Source organism: Heptranchias perlo, chromosome 28, assembly GCF_035084215.1.
Source record: "Heptranchias perlo isolate sHepPer1 chromosome 28, sHepPer1.hap1, whole genome shotgun sequence".
In the NCBI taxonomy this organism is placed as follows: Eukaryota; Metazoa; Chordata; class Chondrichthyes; order Hexanchiformes; family Hexanchidae; genus Heptranchias; species Heptranchias perlo.
In genome coordinates, this window is record NC_090352.1 from 14,528,414 (window position 1) to 14,549,752 (window position 21,339).

General features: G+C 46.2%; 1 protein-coding gene across 2 annotated transcripts in view; it reads left to right on the forward strand.

The window, feature by feature from the left end:
* Nucleotides 1-21,339, forward strand: part of LOC137344867 (BICD family-like cargo adapter 1) — a 50,468-nt gene that overhangs the window by 2,539 nt on the left and 26,590 nt on the right. For both annotated transcript variants that reach the window (XM_068008096.1, XM_068008097.1), the window contains exons 2-4: nt 3,597-3,812; nt 13,846-13,962; nt 17,018-17,164. In XM_068008096.1, coding sequence (XP_067864197.1) covers nt 3,597-3,812; nt 13,846-13,962; nt 17,018-17,164 — 480 coding nt within the window. The remainder of the gene's footprint in view (nt 1-3,596; nt 3,813-13,845; nt 13,963-17,017; nt 17,165-21,339) is intronic.

Consider the following 21,339-nt stretch of genomic DNA (forward strand, 5'->3'; position numbering starts at 1 on the left):
CTTTGGCATGAGGAGGAGCCTGAGCTTCTTAAAATTAGATTCAGCAATGGAAGAGATGTGGGAGTTCCAATTGAGGTCACAGATAGTGAAGTCAAGAATGTCAACAGATGAAGAGGGGTTGAGCCATCAAAAGGGAGTGGTGGAATAAAGGCAGAAAATGCTGCAAATACACAGCAGATCGATCAGCATTTGAAAAATAGTAAACAGTGGTTGGTTAATGTTTCAGGTGTAGGCTCTTTGTTCTGAACAAGGATGAACACCCAGACATGAACCAGCCTTTTTTTTTGCGTTCTGATAATCCTGCTGTGTAGTCTCAGTATTTACCGTTTTTATTTCAGATTTCCAATGTGGTCAGTTTTTCACCAACTCTGAGGCTTTTGTTGGTTAGACTTTTGAGAGACATAATAAAACTATCTTTGGAGAATAGAAAGAAACACATTTCCTCTGACCCATTGAAGGGTGTGGAGGAGGTCCCTGCTGGAGAACTGGTAGCTGTGAACACTAAGGATGTGTGATTTGATGTAAGGTGTTAACTGTAGAGTGGAAGTATCAGCAAAAGACCAGTTTTTATTTTATGTGCATTTTTTCATTTTTTCCCTTTTCTAAGTTTAGAATAGTTAATTATTGAAATAACTGTTCTCCTGTTTAGTCAGCTTTAAAATTATTTCACAAAGAAGGTAACAATGTAGTTACCTAACTTTCAGACATACAAACATAAGAATTTTTAGGAAAAAGAAAAGGCCATTAGATCCAACAAGCCCATCCATTTTTCATAGATTTCAAACCCACTTCTTATCGAATCCCTCAATCCCTTCTTTCCAGAAACACTGTTAATTATGAATCTATTTATGCTTTCTGTTTTAATGTCTTTGTCACATTTCAGAATTTTTAACTATTTCTCTACAGAAAGGATTTGGGGAAAATTAGTTACTTTTAAATGATTTTTTAAAAGTAAAGTGTATTTACACAAGTTTTAAAAAATTACATTGAGGTGATAGGTGGCTTAAATACTAATGAGCTAAGCTTTGATGTTGTTTCCCCACAGACTCTAAAAATTAAACAATTTGTTAGCCTATCTTGATAATTGCTAAACCCCTCACACCCATTGTTTTGGGAAGTCTCTGGTACTTTCTGGCAGTGAACAGAGGGAAGTAAGAAAAAACAATAGAGACAGAGACGCAAGGAGTCAGTAAGATCCAGCAAAGGTGACAAAGTCAGTCAGGTTTTAAACAGAAAGCTGTGAGGACAAGCTTTGGCCAGATTCAGAAGGAGAATGCAGGAATGAAGTTAGGAGTTGTTTTGTTCAAGTAAAGCTAAATGACCCACTGGTGCAGGGAAGTGTAGCAAGCTTTTGTATTATTTTTGTATTATTATGTAAAGACAAGCTGTACTGTTTGAACAAAGTGAATCTGATCATAACTGTTGTTCGCTCGCTGTGAAATAAAGCATCTTAACTTTTTTGTATCTTGGTTGCCTTCAAAGAAATTGAAGAAGCACGTGTCGGAAGATGTAAATATCAATCTCAGATCACAAGAGGATACTATTTGACACCCCTTGATTATACTATCATGTAGTTAGATATTGGGGAGTATGGGCACACTTCTAAATGTTCAGACCACTTACGGAAGTGACTAACCCTATTGTACCCAAGAGACTATCTAAGGAAATGCCGTAAGCTTGTTACAGTCCTTTCCTGGTAACTTATTGCACAATTTTTACCCTTTACTTGATTTTACTTTACTCCTAAATTCCTAATTTTTAACTTGTGTCCCTGGAATTTGAACCCTTCCTTATCGTGAACAATTTGCCTGGATCGGTTTTGTCAGTCCCATTTATAATCTGGAAAATGTCGATTAGGTCACCAAAGGAATCAAGCCTGACTTCCTTTGCCTTTTCCCTGAATCCCCACAGGTTTGAACTTAACCAGTGGGGATTCTTTTTGTGAAATTCCATTTGGAAATCTAGGTAAGCCACACATCATAGTTTCCCAAAGTTCATTTGGGTTGTAGCTTCTTCAAAGAAGTCATGGAGATTTGTCAGGTAGGCTCTTCCCTTTTGAAGCCACATTGACTGCTGTTTACTCAGTTATTTTTCTACAGATTATCCTCAAGTTTACTCCTGATATTTGATTCCATCACTTTACATATAATTGACGTAAGATTAATGGTAACAGTCTGGTGATTACTGCTGTGTTACTATTACATGTTACAATTCTTAGGATGAATTCATAGTCACAGTGAAAAAGGCAATTAAGGTACATAACCAAATGGACAGAGTACAAAGCCAAAGAGATTGTATAAGACATTGATTAGTTCCCAACTGGAGTTCTGAGTGCTGTTCTGTTAACTTAACCATAGGAAGGATGTTATTGCCCTTGAGAGGGGACAACAAAGATGATTCTGCATACCAGGAATTTAAACTCTGAGCAAAGGCTAAGGATGTTGGACTTGAGTACTGTGTCTAGTGCTGAGCACCAAGAAACAAAGGAGACAGTCAGGCACTGGAGGCAGTGCAAAGAGCCACAAGGCTGATTCCTCGTGTTAAATGTCTCAGTTATGAGGAAAGACAGCAGCAACTTCGGTTTTTGAGTCTGGAAAGGAAGCATCTGAGAGGTGATCTTGTGGGGGTCTATACGATAGTTAAGGCAATGGAAAAGGTAAATCCAGAATTAAATTGCAACAGTAGGACAAAGGAGCATGGGAACATAGGAACAGGAGTCAGCCATTCGGCCCCCCGAGCCTGTTTTGCCATTCAATGAGATCAAGGCTGATCTGTGTCCTAACTCCATTTACCCACCTTGGCTCCATATCCCCTAATATCCTTGGCTAGCAAAAATCTATCGATCCCAAATTTAACATTATTTATTGAGCTATCATCTATTGCTTTTTGTGGGAGAGAGTTCCACACTTCTACCACCCTTTGTGTGAAGAAGTGTTTCCTAACTTCTCTCCTGAATGGCCTGGCTCTGATTTTAAGGTTATGTCCCCTTGTCCTAGTCTCCCCCACCAGTGGAAAGAGTTTTTCTCTATCTACCCTATCAATTCCTTTCAAAATCCTTATAACCTCAATCAAATCACTCCTTAACCTTCTATATTCTAGGGAATAAAAGCCTAATTTATGTAATCTCTCCTCATAATTTAACCCTTGGAGCCCTGGTAACATTAGTAACCATTGGTTCACATTAGTAAAAGGTATTTTAAAGACTGGGATCAGGAAGTTCTTCGCACAATCAATACCTGGAATGGACTTCCAGATAGAATAGTGGAGGTGATGACCTTGGACTAATTTTTTTAAAAATCAGATACTGAAATGGGAGGACATATCATCTTTTTGGATGGGTGAGTTACGTTAAGCTGAATTGCATTCCTCATCCATAATTATCTTGTAATTAATAATCAGCAGTAAAAATAGAAATTCATGTTCACAATTTGTTCACACCATCACTTATTGTTCTGGTGTAAGTGGTTTCTAGCAACAAATATGGATATTATATGAGGCATTGTTTAAGCACCAATTCCAACATCAAATATGTGACAACAGTAATAATGTAATGTAATTTGTTCGAACCTCCTCATTGTGTCTTATATTTTCTGTAGGAGCTTGAACAGGAGAAATACGCATCGCGTCTGAAGCATGAAGGAAGGGAGAGCGAGTGGGAAGCTCGAGTAGCAGAACTGGAAAATGATCTGCAACGGTTGCAGCTAGAGCTCCAGAAGCAGCAACAATACCTACGAGAGGTTGAGAAGGTCAAAATAGACATGGAACGTGATCTAAGTGAACAAAACCAGAGACTGGTGGAGCAACTGAACAAAGTAAGACTTGGATGCATTAAACAGACCGCTATTCTATCTACAAGTTAACTAATATGAGTTTGAGCTGTCAATTTGCCAGTGACTTAGGTCAGTTATTGGGCTAAGCTCTATGAGAAGTCTCGAGGAGGGATGCACCTCATCTTTGTCACCCTTTGTGCTTTCCGATTCCCCCCCCTAAAACTTAGCATGAAATGGCTCCATCACTGTGGGTGTGCAGTGGCTCTGAGGTGCACATGGAATGCCCCCATGCCTTCCCCTCAACCCTTGGGCATGGAGTAATTTACTACAGGCAACCTTGGTGCAAGTCCATGGTTTGTTGCCAGCAAGAGGAGATGGAGTGGCATGGTCAGGATGGACAGAAATGGTCCTGAGGAAATTTATCAGAAGTATAGCTAACAGCACATAGTTACAGAGCAGAGCTGAGACTGGGGTCCATAGTCAGAGTTCTATAAAACAAGCACCTGAGGTAAATAGAGAAGACAGCGGTGGAGAGGATACAGGAGCAGCAAGATCCAATCTTGTGATTGTGTGATCTGTTAGCAACTGAGTGAGAGAATCTCAGCTTTATTTCAAGGGTCAGGGTTGGAATAGTTCAATTTTATTCATTTTTCTGTGAACTGTATTTTTGATAAATCCTTATGTCCAAGGGCTGAGTGAAGCTCACTATACAATCCTTCCATACTTGGGGCCAAAGCAGAGGGGCTACTTGATAGCCAGCCTACATTGCAGATATTGAGGTTTAAATAGGTCTTCAAACAGTGTTATTTCAATGAGTAATTCAAGGAGTTGGAACATAGGAATATAGGAACAGGAGAAGGCCATTCCATCCCTGGAGCCTGTTCTGCCATTCAATTAGATGTAGGCTGATCTGTACCTCAACTCCATTTACCCGCCTTTGTTCCGTACCCTTACCTAACAAAATCTATCAATCTCAGTTGACTCAGCGTCCACAGCTTTTTGGGGGAGCGATTTCTAGATTTCTGCTAACCTTTTTGTGAAAAAGTGTTTCCTGATTTCAATCCTAAATGGCCTAGCTCTAATTTTAATCTTGTTCTGGATTTCCCCACCAGAGGAAATAGTTTCTCTGTATCCGTCCTATCAAATCCCTTAGTCATTTTAAATACATCGATTAGATCATTCCTCAACCTTCTAAACTCAAGTTTAGATGTTTGGATTGGCAGTTTATATAGTGACTGGATTTAACTCCAGCATTCTAACCTGGTTATTAGATGCAGCCCAAATAAAGCTCAACTAACTATAAACCTTATGCCCTTGTTGGGGCTAGCTGTAACAAACCTTTTCTGTTTTTAAATACCATTAACAGCACAGTTGCAAATCACCTTCTTTTGAATTTTGTATTTAGATCTTTGAGAGCTTAAACTAACTCAATTAATACAGCCGCCTCCTCAAACAATATTTCGGAACTTCAATGCGACTGCCTTCGCCACAAATGTTTCAACTAACTCAAATAATACAAGTTTTATCAATGTCTTTGTAATCTCCCGACTCGACTATTCCAATGCTCTCATGGTCGGCCTCCCATCCTCCATTCTCTCTAAACTTCAGCTCATCCAAAATTGTACTGCCCGTATCCTATCCTGCACCTAGTCCCATTTACCAATCACCCCTGTCCTCACTGATCTACATTGGCTTCTAGTCCTCCAACACCTCAAATTTAAAATTCTCATCTTTGTGTTTGAATCACTTCATGGCTTGGCCCCTCCCTATCTCCATGAGCTCCTCCATCCCTACAACCTCCCGAATCCTCTGTTCCTCAAACATCTGGCCTTTTGTGCACCTTCCCTATCCCATCACCCCACCATTGGTGGCCATGCTTTCAGCTACCTAGGGCCCATGCTCTGTAACTCCCTCCATAAACCAATCTGCATCCCAATCTCTCTCCTCCTTTAAGAATCTCATTAAACCTATTTGACCAAGCTTTTGGTCACCTCTCCTAATATCTCCTTCTTTAGCTCAGCATCCATATTTTTCTTAGGCCTCTGTGAAGCACTTTGGGACATTTTTCCTGCATTATTAGCATTATGTAAATGCAAGTTGTTGCTGTTTTCATCCCCTGATACTTCAAGTAACCCGACTAATATACTACAGTGTCCACTGCATTGCCCCAATTAGGGGTTTATTGACAGGCAACTTGTAAATCAATGTCATTTTCCACTGTCTATTACAATAAACTGTCCCTCTTCAGTTCGACCTGTCCCACTTGTCCTCAAATGTTGTCATATGTACAGACATAGAAAAATAGCCTGATCATTGTGTTTGATCTTAATCGTAGTCTAACTGTCGGTAGCAGGAAGAGGAGGTGGTCTTGTTCTGAGGACAGACAGGAGCTAATTGTTCTGCGCTGGTTCCAGAACATTCTGTGCACATTTCAAGGGGCAGACACAGGGGTTTATCTGGTAAGCTAAAGGACAAGGCAATGTGGGTTGCACATTTCGAAACGGATAAATGCTTCCTGTTGCTTTAATGTGCAGCTTGGTCCTAAACAGTCCAAATGGGTGAAATCGTGCATGCTGCAGTAACAGGAACATAAGGAAATGAGTTTTAATTAAGTGCATTCCAGTGCAGGTCCCATCATTAACTCCTATTAGGGAATGGATACTTTGAAGTGAATCATTTTGCTTTCATGCTGGCATCTTCCTGGCAGCCCTGACTGGCCAGCCAGACTCTCACGAGTTTCTGTGTTGGCTCCATTCATGTGTTTTTATTGATGTTAAGTCCACTATGCGTGGGTTACACAATATGTTATTGTACTGGAAAAACCATCGGTAACGTCATGGGTGTTGAATGCTTTTTAGCCTTGATTAATTCTGCGAACGTCATCCCACAAAGCTGCTAAAGCTGCATTCCCCCCACCCGGTGCTGTAATGTAAACTGTCTCCAGGCAACGATCTGACCTGTTCTTTTTATGATGTAAGTTTTTAAAAAATGCAGGCGTGGCTGCTGTGGGCATTTCACGTGTTCCAGGAAGTGTTTCATCTGGATAATAAAGCACAGAAACCCCACGGTGATTCCAGGGGCAGCAGATTGCTCCATTCTCACACAAACCGCTGCGTACTCTGTGGAAAATGTTATTTAACCCTAGCTCCAATTTAGGGGAAAATGCACCATTTCCTCTCTGAGATTCCTTTAGTCTCTTCTATTACTTTACATTTATGTCTGAAATTAAATGAAATTCATTTAAGCTCTGGAATTCACCTCCCTAAACCCCTCTGCCTCTCTACCTCTCTCTCCTTCTTTAAGACGCTCCTTTAAACCTACCTCTTTGACCAAGCTTTTGGTCACCTGTCCTAATATTTTCTTATATAACTCACTTACGTCCAAAATTTCACGATCCTTTAAGCCACCAAAGTAGTTGGCTTGCAGCCAGATTACGTGTTTATCTGAACGCAAATGTGGAGGAAACTCCAGCACCCGAGTTTAGCATTGGTGTTAAATGGTTTTGGCTTTACACCGATTCTAAACCTGTGGGGGCAGATCTTGATTTTGGGCGATAGTGTAAAATGGGTGATAGCCGGTTTTACATCCCTCCCAATTTTATTTCCAATGACTTCAAAATCGACCCCGTGTAGTGTAAATAGGGTATTAAGGCCCAAAGCAGAGCTCTCCTCGGATTCTCATCTTGCATTGTTCTAGTGTCAGGTTGGACCCTAAACTTCAGTTTCAGGCTGTATCTACACTATAACTGCAGTGTTGGTGCAAAGTGAAACTGTAGCACTCCAATGTTACATAAATGCCCCCTGGATAAACTCCTGTCTGTATGGAGTATGTGTAGCATGTACTGGAACAGACTTCGAACAACTAACTGCTTTCTGACCTTGAAGTAGAATATAACCTCTTCCTGGTTCAGGTAATAACTGGAAGAAACTTGTGGGATTCCCATTGAGAGGGGCCTGTAGCAATAGCAGTAGCCCAGGTTGCACTTTACCTGCTGTACTGTACCCAGCCTGTGCTTTACCCGCTGTACTGTAGCCAACAGTGTGCTTTACCCACTGTACTGTACCCAACAGTGTGCTTTACCTGCTGTACTGTACCCAACAGTGTGCTTTACCCGCTGTACTGTAGCCAACAGTGTGCTTTACCCGCTGTACTGTACCCAACAGTGTGCTTTACCCGCTGTACTGTAGCCAACAGTGTGCTTTACCCGCTGTACTGTAGCCAACAGTGTGTTTTACCTGCTGTACTGTACCCAACAGTGTGCTTTACCCGCTGTACTGTACCCAACAGTGTGCTTTACCCGCTGTACTGTACCCAACAGTGTGCTTTACCCGCTGTACTGTAGCCAACAGTGTGCTTTACCCGCTGTACTGTACCCAACAGTGTGCTTTACCCGCTGTACTGTAGCCAACAGTGTGCTTTACCCGCTGTACTGTAGCCAACAGTGTGCTTTACCCGCTGTACTGTACCCAACAGTGTGCTTTACCCGCTGTACTGTAGCCAACAGTGTGCTTTACCTGCTGTACTGTAGCCAACAGTGTGCTTTACCCGCTGTACTGTAGCCAACAGTGTGCTTTACCTGCTGTACTGTAGCCAACAGTGTGCTTTACCCACTGTACTGTACCCAACAGTGTGCTTTACCCGCTGTACTGTAGCCAACAGTGTGCTTTACCTGCTGTACTGTAGCCAACAGTGTGCTTTACCCACTGTACTGTACCCAACAGTGTGCTTTACCCGCTGTACTGTACCCAACAGTGTGTTTTACCTGCTGTACTGTAGCCAACAGTGTGCTTTACCCACTGTACTGTACCCAACAGTGTGCTTTACCCGCTGTACTGTACCCAACAGTGTGTTTTACCTGCTGTACTGTAGCCAACAGTGTGCTTTACCCACTGTACTGTACCCAACAGTGTGCTTTACCCGCTGTACTGTACCCAACAGTGTGCTTTACCTGCTGTACTGTAGCCAACAGTGTGCTTTACCCACTGTACTGTACCCAACAGTGTGCTTTACCCACTGTACTGTACCCAACAGTGTGCTTTACCCACTGTACTGTACCCAACAGTGTGCTTTACCTGCTGTACTGTACCCAACAGTGTGCTTTACCCGCTGTACTGTACCCAACAGTGTGCTTTACCCACTGTACTGTACCCAACAGTGTGCTTTACCTGCTGTACTGTACCCAACAGTGTGCTTTACCCGCTGTACTGTACCCAACAGTGTGTTTTACCCGCTGTACTGTACCCAACAGTGTGTTTTACCTGCTGTACTGTACCCAACAGTGTGTTTTACCTGCTGTACTGTACCCAACAGTGTGCTTTACCCACTGTACTGTACCCAACAGTGTGCTTTACCCACTGTACTGTACCCAACAGTGTGCTTTACCCGCTGTACTGTACCCAACAGTGTGCTTTACCCACTGTACTGTACCTAACATGTGTTTTACCTGCTGTACTGTACCCAGTAGATATTTTACCTGCTATACTGTACCCAGTGCATGCTTTACCTGATGTATGTGTCTAATCAGCTTGTGTTTCCCTTACCGTTTCATCTCAGTACACCTCCACACCCCTCTAGCTATGTGTTGGCAGTCCTCTGGGTCTCATATTTCGAATACAAGATGGGGTATTCAAGTTTTCCCTGAGCTGCACACCCTTGTATGACACAGAGAGTGTGACGGTGATGGAGAGGGACACTGCCAAACCTTGTTAATTACATTGACTGAACAAATGGCCCAGCGTCAGACTGCACCCTAGTGCTTTGTGTTCCTGAGACTCGACTTAGGTTACAAAGATTTCACAGTTGATTGCTTTTGGTGCAAGTGTTTGAATCAGGCAGTGACATTCTCTCTTTACTCCTGTTGATAGTCACAGTGCAGTTGATGTCTCTGAATATCAAGTCAGTCTGTTTAATATTTGGGCTGGACCTGTTCTTCTCTGTTCTGTGCATTCCTGGGGATTCTTTAGGGAGCTGGAATCATCTTTAAATAAAACTGTCAAGAACATTTTGCAAACCACACATCTCTTTAAGAAAAAAGACTTGTATTGATATAGTGCCTTAGCACATCACTGAGGAATGTCTCAAAGTGCGTCACATGAATTACTATCTAAGGTTCGATCCGTGCAGTTATGCAGGCAAGCAGAGCCATTTTGTGCATTGCGAGGCCTCCCAAATAGGAAATGAGATGAATTCCAGTTCATCTGTTTTTAGTGGTGATATTTGAGGCAGATGTTGGCCTGGATAACAAGAGAATTCGCTGCTCTTCAAATAGTGCCATGGGATTTTTTACATACACCTGAACAGGTAGATGGGACCTTGGTTTAATGTCTTGTCCAAGAAGGTGTCCCTTCCAACAATGTAGCATTCCCTCACTACTGCACTGCGTGTCAAGTTAGGTTATGTGCTCAAGTTCTGAACTGGGACTTGATCCCTTGACCTTCTGACTCAGTGAGAGTTTTGCTAACTGAGCCAAGCTGACACCCTTCGGTAAAATCTGGGTATTCCCAAAGTCATTCTGCCTGATGTAGGGACAGGTAGTTCCAGAGGTGTGGTGTAGGGGCAGGTAGTTCCAGAGGTGTGGTGTAGGGGCAGGTAGTTCCAGAGGTGAGGTGTAGGGGCAGGTAGTTCCAGAGGTGAGGTGTAGGGGCAGGTAGTTCCAGAGGTGTGGTGTAGGGGCAGGTAGTTCCAGAGATGCATTGTAGGGGCAGGTAGTTCCAGAGGTGAGGTGTAGGGGCAGGTAGTTCCAGAGGTGAGGTGTAGGGGCAGGTAGTTCCAGAGATGCATTGTAGGGGCAGGTCATGTTAATATAAGCACAGCAGATGAGCATTGGGATGGAAATACTGGCTGCAGATGTAAAAGTGCTTGGCTGGGTTTCTATGACAGAAAAATGACATCAGTCATATGGTGAGGAAACATTTCAGAACAGGATAGAAGGAAATCTCATCTGCAGATATGGGGCCTGAAAAACAAGCACACGGCAGTGGTATAGATTTGGAAATATTTGAATCCTCACTATGTGACAGAATCTGTTCCATTGTCAATTTTTAAGAATGTGCTTACAATTTTCCATCATTTTTGTCCTTCTCCTGAAGAAAGGCAACAGTTATAGAAGCTGACCCTATTGTTATATTCAGTGAGCTTTGGGCACTCAGACTAATAGGCATCAGTGATGAGCACAGACAGTGTCTGCCTTCACGCTGTGCCATGCTTCTGTGTCACCAGCATTTTAAATTGGAGGTGATCAGACTCACTATCCAGTGACTCCTGCTAGAAAATGTATAGGAGCCAGATGAGGACTGAAGTGATGCCTGCCATGGTAGAGTAGCCTGACACACTCGCTCTCTAAGCTCAGGTGTGATCAATGGCAATTGGGGTGAGGTGTCAGAGGACAGTTGGTGCCTGTGAAACCAGATCCCAACAGGAATCGGCACCTCCAAGAGAAGCAGAGAAAACCGAAACTGGCAAATAATGAATAAATTGGAAATGACTTTCTTTCTAGGTATTGACCTCCCAGGGTAGGTTTTCAGTTACACAGTCTCAGCCACCTTTAAACACACCTCATCTCTCTTGTAGAGGCTGTTCGTGTATATAAAACACACAGGTTTTTCCTTCATGCTTTCCTGAAGCCTCCCACACAGTTCTGCTAAGTACAGCACACACTGTCCTGGTGATAACATAGAATGTGCTTGGTCTAGGATTTGGGGCATGTACGTGACCTTTCACCTGGCGAAGTCGGTTAGGTTAGGTGATGTTTTTTTCTGTATTGGGATATACACAAGGAGGTAGCAATAACACAAGCACAGCAGAAATCTTTGTGGTGAGTCATGAAATGGAGATATTGGCTGGGAGGTAAACATCTGTAACAGATGCTGAGTAAACTTGACAGAACAGGATAGGAAGTGATCGCATTTGTATATACAGCGTCTGAAAAACAACCACAGAGCAAGTGGTATGGATTGTGGCTGTACCCACTCCGCGTGTGGACACTGTACCCACTCCGCGTGTGGACACTGTACCCACTCCGCGTGTGGACACTGTACCCCCTCCGTGTGTGGACACTGTACCCACTCCGTGTGTGCTCGCTGTACCCCCTCCGTGTGTGCTCGCTGTACCCCCTCCGTGTGTGGACGCTGTACCCCCTCCGTGTGTGGACGCTGTACCCCCTCCGTGTGTGGACGCTGTACCCCCTCCGTGTGTGGACGCTGTACCCCCTCCGTGTGTGGACAATGTACCCCATCCGTGTGTGGACAATGTACCCCCACCGTGTGTGGACACTGTACCCCCTCCGTGTGTGGACGCTGTACCCCCTCCGTGTGTGGACACTGTACCCCCTCCGTGTGTGCTCACTGTACCCCCTCCGTGTGTGGACGCTGTACCCCCTCCATGTGTGCTCACTGTACCCCCTCCGTGTGTGGACACTGTACCCCTCCGTGTGTGCTCACTGTACCCCCTCCGTGTGTGCTCACTGTACCCCCTCCGTGTGTGGACGCTGTACCCCCTCCGTGTGTGGACAATGTACCCCCTCCGTGTGTGGACAATGTACCCCCTCCGTGCGTGGACACTGTACCCCCTCCGTGTGTGCTCGCTGTACCCCCTCCGTGTGTGGACACTGTACCCCCTCCGTGTGTGCTCACTGTACCCCCTCCGTGTGTGGACACTGTGCCCCCTCCGTGTGTGGACACTGTACCCCCTCCGTGTGTGGACACTGTACCCCCTCCGTGTGTGGACACTGTACCCCCTCCGTGTGTGCTCACTGTGCCCCCTGCGCATGTGGACACTGTGCCCCCTCCGTGTGTGCTCACTGTGCCCCCTCCGCGTGTGGACACTGTGCCCCCTCCGTGTGTGCTCACTGTGCCCCCTCCGCGTGTGCTCACCGTGCCCCCTCCGCGTGTGCTCACCGTGCCCCCTCCGCGTGTGCTCACTGTGCCCCCTCCGCGTGTGCTCACTGTGCCCCCTCCGCGTGTGCTCACTGTGCCCCCTCCGCGTGTGCTCACTGTGCCCCCTCCGCGTGTGCTCACTGTGCCCCCTCCGCGTGTGCTCACTGTGCCCCCTCCGCGTGTGCTCACTGTGCCCCCTGCGCGTGTGCTCACTGTGCCCCCTGCGCGTGTGGACACTGTGCCCCCTCCGCGTGTGCTCACTGTGCCCCCTCCGCGTGTGCTCACTGTGCCCCCTGCGCGTGTGCTCACTGTGCCCCCTTCGCGTGTGCTCACTGTGCCCCCTGCGCGTGTGCTCACTGTGCCCCCTCCGCGTGTGCTCACTGTGCCCCCTGCGCGTGTGGACACTGTGCCCCCTCCGCGTGTGCTCACTGTGCCCCCTGCGCGTGTGGACACTGTGCCCCCTCTGCGTGTGCTCACTGTGCCCCCTCCGCGTGTGCTCACTGTGCCCCCTCCGCGTGTGCTCACTGTACCCCCTCCGCGTGTGCTCACTGTGCCCCCTCCGCGTGTGCTCACTGTACCCCCTCCGTGTTTGGTCACACTATCCCCTCCTTGTGTGGTCATTGTATTTGTTCCATGTTTGGATACTGTATCCACTCCGAGTCTTGATAGCAAGTATTGGCGGTCCATTCGACCAGGAGGGGGAGCACAGCTGAAACTAACCCAGTCCTTTTCTAACGCCCCACAAGCACACCTCCAGTAAAAGCCACTGGGTGATTTCTCTACTTCCTAGCCCAGGAATACTGAAGTCAGCTGCGGTGCCTCAATTGCTGCCCCAGCTGAGATCAGCTAACTCAGCACAGGTCGGGGATTGAATCTGGGATCTGCAGCCTGCATGGCTCAATGTTACACTAGGCAGTTTCTTTACCCACCAGCCATTGGGCAGCTCTATTCCATTGTCTTTAGCAAATTTTAATATATGTTTATTGACAGATGCAGACAGCAAAGAGTGCATCGTGGGGAATGTGAGCTAGGAGCACATGCCCAAGGATAAGGGTACAGAAACAGCATTCATAATATAATTGAGCCGCTCTTAAAGAAATTTTGTGTATAAATGAAAACTGTGTTGGTTCAGAGAACTGTGTGGGAAGGAATGGATGTGATAAATGTACACACCTCAGTAACTCATTTACCTCTTTCTCCAGGCAGCGAAAGTGGAGCAGACCCTCACACACGAGATCCATATACTGAGGGACAGATTTAGGGGAAAGGAACTTCTGTGGAATGAGAATGCAACAAGGGCACAGAGCCTCTGGACTGAGGTGGGTATGGAGTCTGGGCCTGTGGTGGGTGTGGAGCCTGGGCCTGAGGTGGGTATGGAGCCTGGGCCTGAGGTGGGTGTGGAGCCTGGGCCTGAGGTGGGTGTGGAGCCTGGGCCTGAGGTGGGTGTGGAGCCTGGGCCTGAGGTGGGTGTGGAGCCTGGGCCTGAGGTGGGTGTGGAGCCTGGGCCTGAGGTGGGTGTGGAGCCTGGGCCTGAGGTGGGTGTGGAGCCTGGGCCTGAGGTGGGTGTGGAGCCTGGGCCTGAGGTGGGTGTGGAGCCTGGGCCTGAGGTGGGTGTGGAGCCTGGGCCTGAGGTGGGTGTGGAGCCTGGGCCTGTGGTGGGTGTGGAGCCTGGGCCTGAGGTGGGTGTGGAGCCTGGGCCTGAGGTGGGTGTGGAGCCTGGGCCTGAGGTGGGTGTGGAGCCTGGGCCTGAGGTGGGTGTGGAGCCTGGGCCTGAGTTGGGTGTGGAGCCTGGGCCTGAGGTGGGTGTGGAGTTTGCAGATATTAGTGGTTATAGATTGCTCATCTGACTGCGTGCTCCGGTTCTAATCTGAACGACTGTAATGACCTATCTCACAGTACTTAAATCTTAATCTGCTGAAAACTAACTATTCTTCAGTGTTTTTGGTGCACTCTGCTGCTTTTTAATGCTGCCCATGTTGGGGCTGAACACTTTAATACTCTTCCTGCTCAAATATTAATATGCTAATACTTTTCCTGCTGGTATTCTCATTCTCTTTTATTTTTGTCCCTCCCCCACCCACAGACACTGACCAGTGATGGAGTGCATTTCAAAGGTGCCCGCAGCCCACTGATACTATGTTCAAGGGGCCATTTTCTCATAGGCTTGCCTATGTAACGAGTGTCGGGTTATTCCTTCAAGGAGGACGTTACAGCTGAGCTCGATCCTGTCTTCAGCCAACATCTTTGGTCACGCACTTTGCAGCAGGAGCCGGTGGATAGTGATCAAGAGCGGGAGCAGCAACCTTGGCTGATTTGTCCCCTTCCTAACACAGGGGCGCTGAGGCCAACCATAGCATCCTTAGTGCTGCCCCAGGGGCAATCAGCGAACTCAACACAGACCAGGGACTGGGCCTAGCACCTTCCTGATCTGTACATGAGATTAAGGGGTAATTTGATAGAGGAGTTTGAAGTTATGACGGAATGGGAACGAATAGATAGAAACATATTGTTTTCAGTGAATGAGGGACCGAGAAGAAGGGAACATAGATAGAAGATTAAAGGTAAGAGATTTAGAACAGGGAACAAGAGAGACTTCTTTAGACCGAGATTGTGGATTGAAGCAGAGACCAATTCCAGCTTTTAAGAATAGATTAGATAAATGATTGAAGGGCAGGGGAATAAAGAGATACGGGAACAGAGTGTGCACGTAGGGTTAGGACTATTGCTTGTGTGGAGGATAATCACCAACACAGACTGGTTGGGCAATTTGGCCGCACGGTGGTGCATTTACTAACAAGCCATGGGGAGGCAGGGGCTTGGTTCTTTAATTCTACAAAGTATTCATGCCAACCCAGCCAGTACTTTACTTCTCTTTCTGTTGTATTTTATTATTCTCTCTCTGGTACTAAATACTTCATCTATTGGAACTTTAATAATCTGAAGCATTAAAAGTTTCAGGTACATCAAAGAAAGAAAGAACTCGCATTTACATAGTGCCTTTCACATCCTCAGGATGTCCCAGCTAATTAATTACTTTTTGAAGTGTGGTCACTTGTTATGTAGGCAAATGTGATAGTTAATTTTTGCACAGCAAGATCCCACAGACAGCAACCAGATGAATGATAATCTATTTTAGTGGTGTAGGTTGAGGGATGAATATTGGCTCAGACACTGGGAAATTCCCTGCTCTTCTTCATAAATGTGCCGTCAGATCTTTTACATCCACCTGGACAGGCAGACAGATGCTCGCTTTAATATCTCATCTTAATGATGTTTCCTCTGATAATGCAGCAGTCCCTGAATACTGCACGGAATCGTCAGCCTAGAAACGCTTCTCCTGTAAATCAGGCTCTAACTGTTAATACTTTAATACTCTCCGTATTTGTTACACTATTGGCAAGACATTACGCAACAGCAGTGAGTAATCTGGCTACTTAAAGACGCTATCTGGGGATCGGAGCAGTGATATAGTCCCACATTCAAAGTAAGACGCTGATTTCAACTTGAGTATCCCAGTCCTAAATTCCACAATCCAGAAATTCTTAAGTTACGGAGAGGTTCAGATGGTTTCTATATGATGTTAACTGTGGTTCAGTTGGAAGCGCTCTCCCCTCTGAGTCAGAAGGTTGTGGGTTTACGTCCCACTCCAGAACCTTGAGCACAAAATCTAGGCTGACAGTCCAGTGCAGTACTGACGAAACACTGCACTGTCTGAGGTGCCACCTTTTGGATGAGACATTAAACCGAGGCTCCGTCTGCCCTCTCAGGTGGACGTAAAAGATCCCATGACACATTTCGAAGAAGAGCAGGAGAGTTCAACCAGGTGTCTTGGTCAATATTTATCCCTCAACCAACATTGCTAAAAAACAGATTATCTGGTCATTATCTGTTTGTGGGAGCCGCTGTCTGCAAATTAGCTGCCGCGTTCCCTAAGTTACAACAGTGACTACACTTCAGAAATACTTCATTGGCTGTAAAGCACTTTGGGATGTCCTGAGGTCGTGACGGGCACTATATAAATGTAAGTCTTTTTTTATGTAGATGGACAGGATTGAGTTATGGAGAGTTGTTGGCGAGTATGAAACTGTAGACCAGCAAGAGGTTTATCCCCGTCCTTGCTTGGGAAGGGGATAAAACCTCAGCAGGTAACAATTTCTTGGTCACTATTTTTACTGACATTTTTTTTAGAAAGTGTTTCTGATTTTGCTGGAACTACAGATCAGAGGAAATCTTCACAAACACATTTATGATCTTGCTGCAGACAGTGACCGGGGAATCCTTGCTCCCTGGATTTATTGAGTTGTACCTTAAGGAGGCTCTTTTAAGGTGGGCATGTTCCAAGTGTTGACAAAGTTCTTCATTGTCTCTCAACAGATAGCCCTACTGTCTGAGCAGAAACATAACCTGGAGCAGCGGATAGTCACAGTGGAGACGGAGAATCTGTCACTGAAGAGCAGCCTCGACTCGATGCAGGAACAATTCTCACGGCTGCAGCGAAAGAACCAGGAGCAGCTGCTGCAGGTGAGAGCCATGGGATAGACTTCTGGAATCAGTATATAGGTTTATAGGATCAGTGGTCAGTACAGCGAAAGAAATGGATTGCCATAAGTAGTCCATGAATGGTGTCTAAGGGTGAAGTTGAGAGAGACCATGGGGTTTTAGTAGATTTAACACTCAATGGGGCATGAAATTTGTCATGGGCGATGGCGAATCGGCTGCTCGTTTTACACTCCACTTGATTTTCTTTTCCAATTTGCTATCGCCTGTTTTGTGTTAATGGCCAAGGCGAATTTCACCCAACATGTCCAGCCATTGCAGAGCAGCAATCAACAAATCCAATAAAACAGTAAAGTACAAGTCAGAGGAAGTCATGTTCACACTGTAGATTGCTCTGGTCAGACTGCACCTTGAGTACTGTATCTAGTTTTGGTCCCTAAGACACAGAGGAGATATTCAGGCATTGGAAGCACTTCAGAGAAGAGCCATGAGGCTGATCCCTAGCATCAGACACCGAGCTATGAAGATTGACTGATAAAACTCGAAGGGCAATTTTAACTCAGTCTGCCGGGGGTGGGGGGTGGGGGGAGAACGGAGTGGTAGCGGCCCTAAAATCAGAATGCTGTACTTACCGCCCTGTTCCTGATCCAGTCCCACCCGCCGCCAATTTACCTGGGGCCTTTAAGGGCGGCCCAGGCAGATGCCTGAATCAGGCAGAAGCCGCAATTAAAATATGCCAATTGGAGTCCGATGACTCATAGGACCACGATGTAATTTCGAGGTTCAAAGGGCAGACTGTGCGTGTTGCATGCTGTTCCCGGTTATACCGGGCAGTGAGTGGCTTAAGCAGTGGTCCTTAGAGGGACCACTATTGTCACTCCTCCTGGCTGTGGGTGACTTCCGGTCAAGGCTCAACCCCCCACTCCCGCGTTAACTCCCTTCTATATCCCTCTATGCCAGTTCGGGCACAAGGTCAAACGAGTAAAAGGCAAATTTCGGACTGATATCAGGAAGTTCTTCTTTCAGAGTGGATAGTCATTGCAAAAACCCAGGAATAATTTAAGAAATAATTGGATGCAGTGATGGGAGACTGTAAGAGCTTTCTGGATGGATGAATTAAGATCAACTGCATCTATCTTGTAATGGACACACAAATACTCTCATCTTCAAAATCAGGCACAAACCTCCCACATAGACACCCACACCCAGAACCTACACATGCGCACACACACACCCTCCCAAATACACACACACACACACACACACACCCTCCCAAATACACACACACACACACACACCCTCCCAAATACACACACACACACACACACACCCTCCCAAATACACACACACACACAACCTCCCAAATACACACACACACAACCTCCCAAATACACACAAACACACACACACACACCCTCCCAAATACACACACACACACACCAGTGGGCCAGTGGGCCGATGAATGGCAGATGGAGTTTAATTTAGATAAATGTGAGGTGATGCATTTTGGTAGATCGAATTGGGCCAGGACCTACTCCGTTAATGGTAGGGCGTTGGGGAGAGTTATAGAACAAAGAGATCTAGGAGTACAGGTTCATAGCTCCTTGAAAGTGGAGTCACAGGTGGATAGGGTGGTGAAGAAGGCATTCAGCATGCTTGGTTTCATTGGTCAGAACATTGAATACAGGAGTTGGGATGTCTTGTTGAAGTTGTACAAGACATTAGTAAGGCCACACTTGGAATACTGTGTACAGTTCTGGTCACCCTATTATAGAAAGGATATTATTAAACTAGAAAGAGTGCAGAAAAGATTTACTAGGATGCTACCGGGACTTGATGGTTTGACTTACAGGGAGAGGTTAGACAGACTGGGACTTTTTTCCTTGGAGAGTAGGAGGTTAAGGGGTGATCTTACAGAAGTCTATAAAATAACGAGGGGCATAGATAAGGTAGATAGTCAAAATCTTTTCCCAAAGGTAGGGGAGTCTATAACGAGGGGGCATAGATTTAAGGTGAGAGAGGAGAGATACAAAAGGATCCAGAGGGGCAATTTTTTCACTCAAAGGGTGGTGAGTGTCTGGAACGAGCTGCCAGAGGCAGTAGTAGAGGCGGGTACAATTTTGTCTTTAAAAAGCATTTGGACAGTTACATGGGTAAGATGGGTATAGAGGGATATGGGCCAAGTGCAGGCAATTGGGACTAGCTTAGTGGTATAAACTGGGCGACATGGACATGTTGGGCCGAAGGGCCTGTTTCCATGTTGTAAACTTCTATGATTCTACACACACCCTCCCAAATACACACACACACACACACCCTCCCAAATACACACATACACACACACACACACCCTCCCAAATACACACACACACACACACACTCCCAAATACACACACACACACACACACCCTCCCAAATACACACACACACACACACCCTCCCAAACACACACACACACACTCCCAAATACACACACACACACACACACACACCCTCCCAAATACACACACACACACACACACACACCCTCCCAAATACACACACACACACACACCCTCCCAAATACACACACATACACACACACCCTCCCAAATACACACACACACACACATACACCCTCCCAAATACACACACAAACACACACCCTCCCAAATACACACACACACCCTCCCAAATACACACACACACACCCTCTCAAATACACACACACACACCCTCCCAAATACACACACACACACACCCTCCCAAATACACACACACACACCCTCCCAAATACACACACACACACACACACACTCCCAAATACACACACACACCCTCCCAAATACACACACACACCCTCCCAAATACACACACATACACACACTCCCAAATACACACATACACACCCCCTCCCAAATACACACACACACACCCTCCCAAATACACACACACACACACCCTCCCAAATACACACACACCCTCCCAAATACACACACACACCCTCCCAAATACACAAACACACACACCCTCCCAAATGCACACACACCCTCCCAAATACACACACACACACCCTCCCAAATGCACACACACACACACCCTCCCAAATACACACACACACCCTCCCAAATACACACACACACGCACACCCTCCCAAATACACACACACACACACACCCTCCCAAATACACACACACACACACCCTCCCAAATACACACACACACACCCTCCCAAATACACACACACACACACACCCTCCCAAACACACACACACACACTCCCAAATACACACACACACACACACACACACACCCTCCCAAATGCACACACACACACACACCCTCCCAAATACACACACACACCCTCCCAAATACACACACACACACCCTCCCAAATACACACACACACACACAACCTCCCAAATGCACACACACACACACCCTCCCAAATACACACACACACACACACCCTCCCAAATACACACACACACACACACCCTCCCAAATACACACACACACACACCCTCCCAAATACACACACACACACCCTCCCAAATACACACACACACACACACACACTCCCAAATAAACACACACACCCTCCCAAATACACACACATACACACACTCCCAAATACACACATACACACCCCCTCCCAAATACACACACACACACCCTCCCAAATACACACACACACACACACACACCCTCCCAAATACACACACACACCCTCCCAAATACACACACACACCCTCCCAAATACACACACACACACACGCACACCCTCCCAAATACACACACACACACACCCTCCCAAATGCACACACACCCTCCCAAATACACACACACACACCCTCCCAAATGCACACACACACACACCCTCCCAAATACACACACACACCCTCCCAAATACACACACACACATACACCCTCCCAAATACACACACACACATACACCCTCCAAAAATACACACACACACACACACACCCTCCCAAATACACACACACACACACATACACCCTCCCAAATACACACACACACACCCTCCCAAATACACACACACACACCCTCCCAAATACACACACACACACACCCTCCCAAATACACACACACACACACTCCCTCCCAAATACACACACACACACACCCTCCCAAATACACACACACACACACCCTCCCAAATACACACACACACACTCCCAAATACACACACACACAC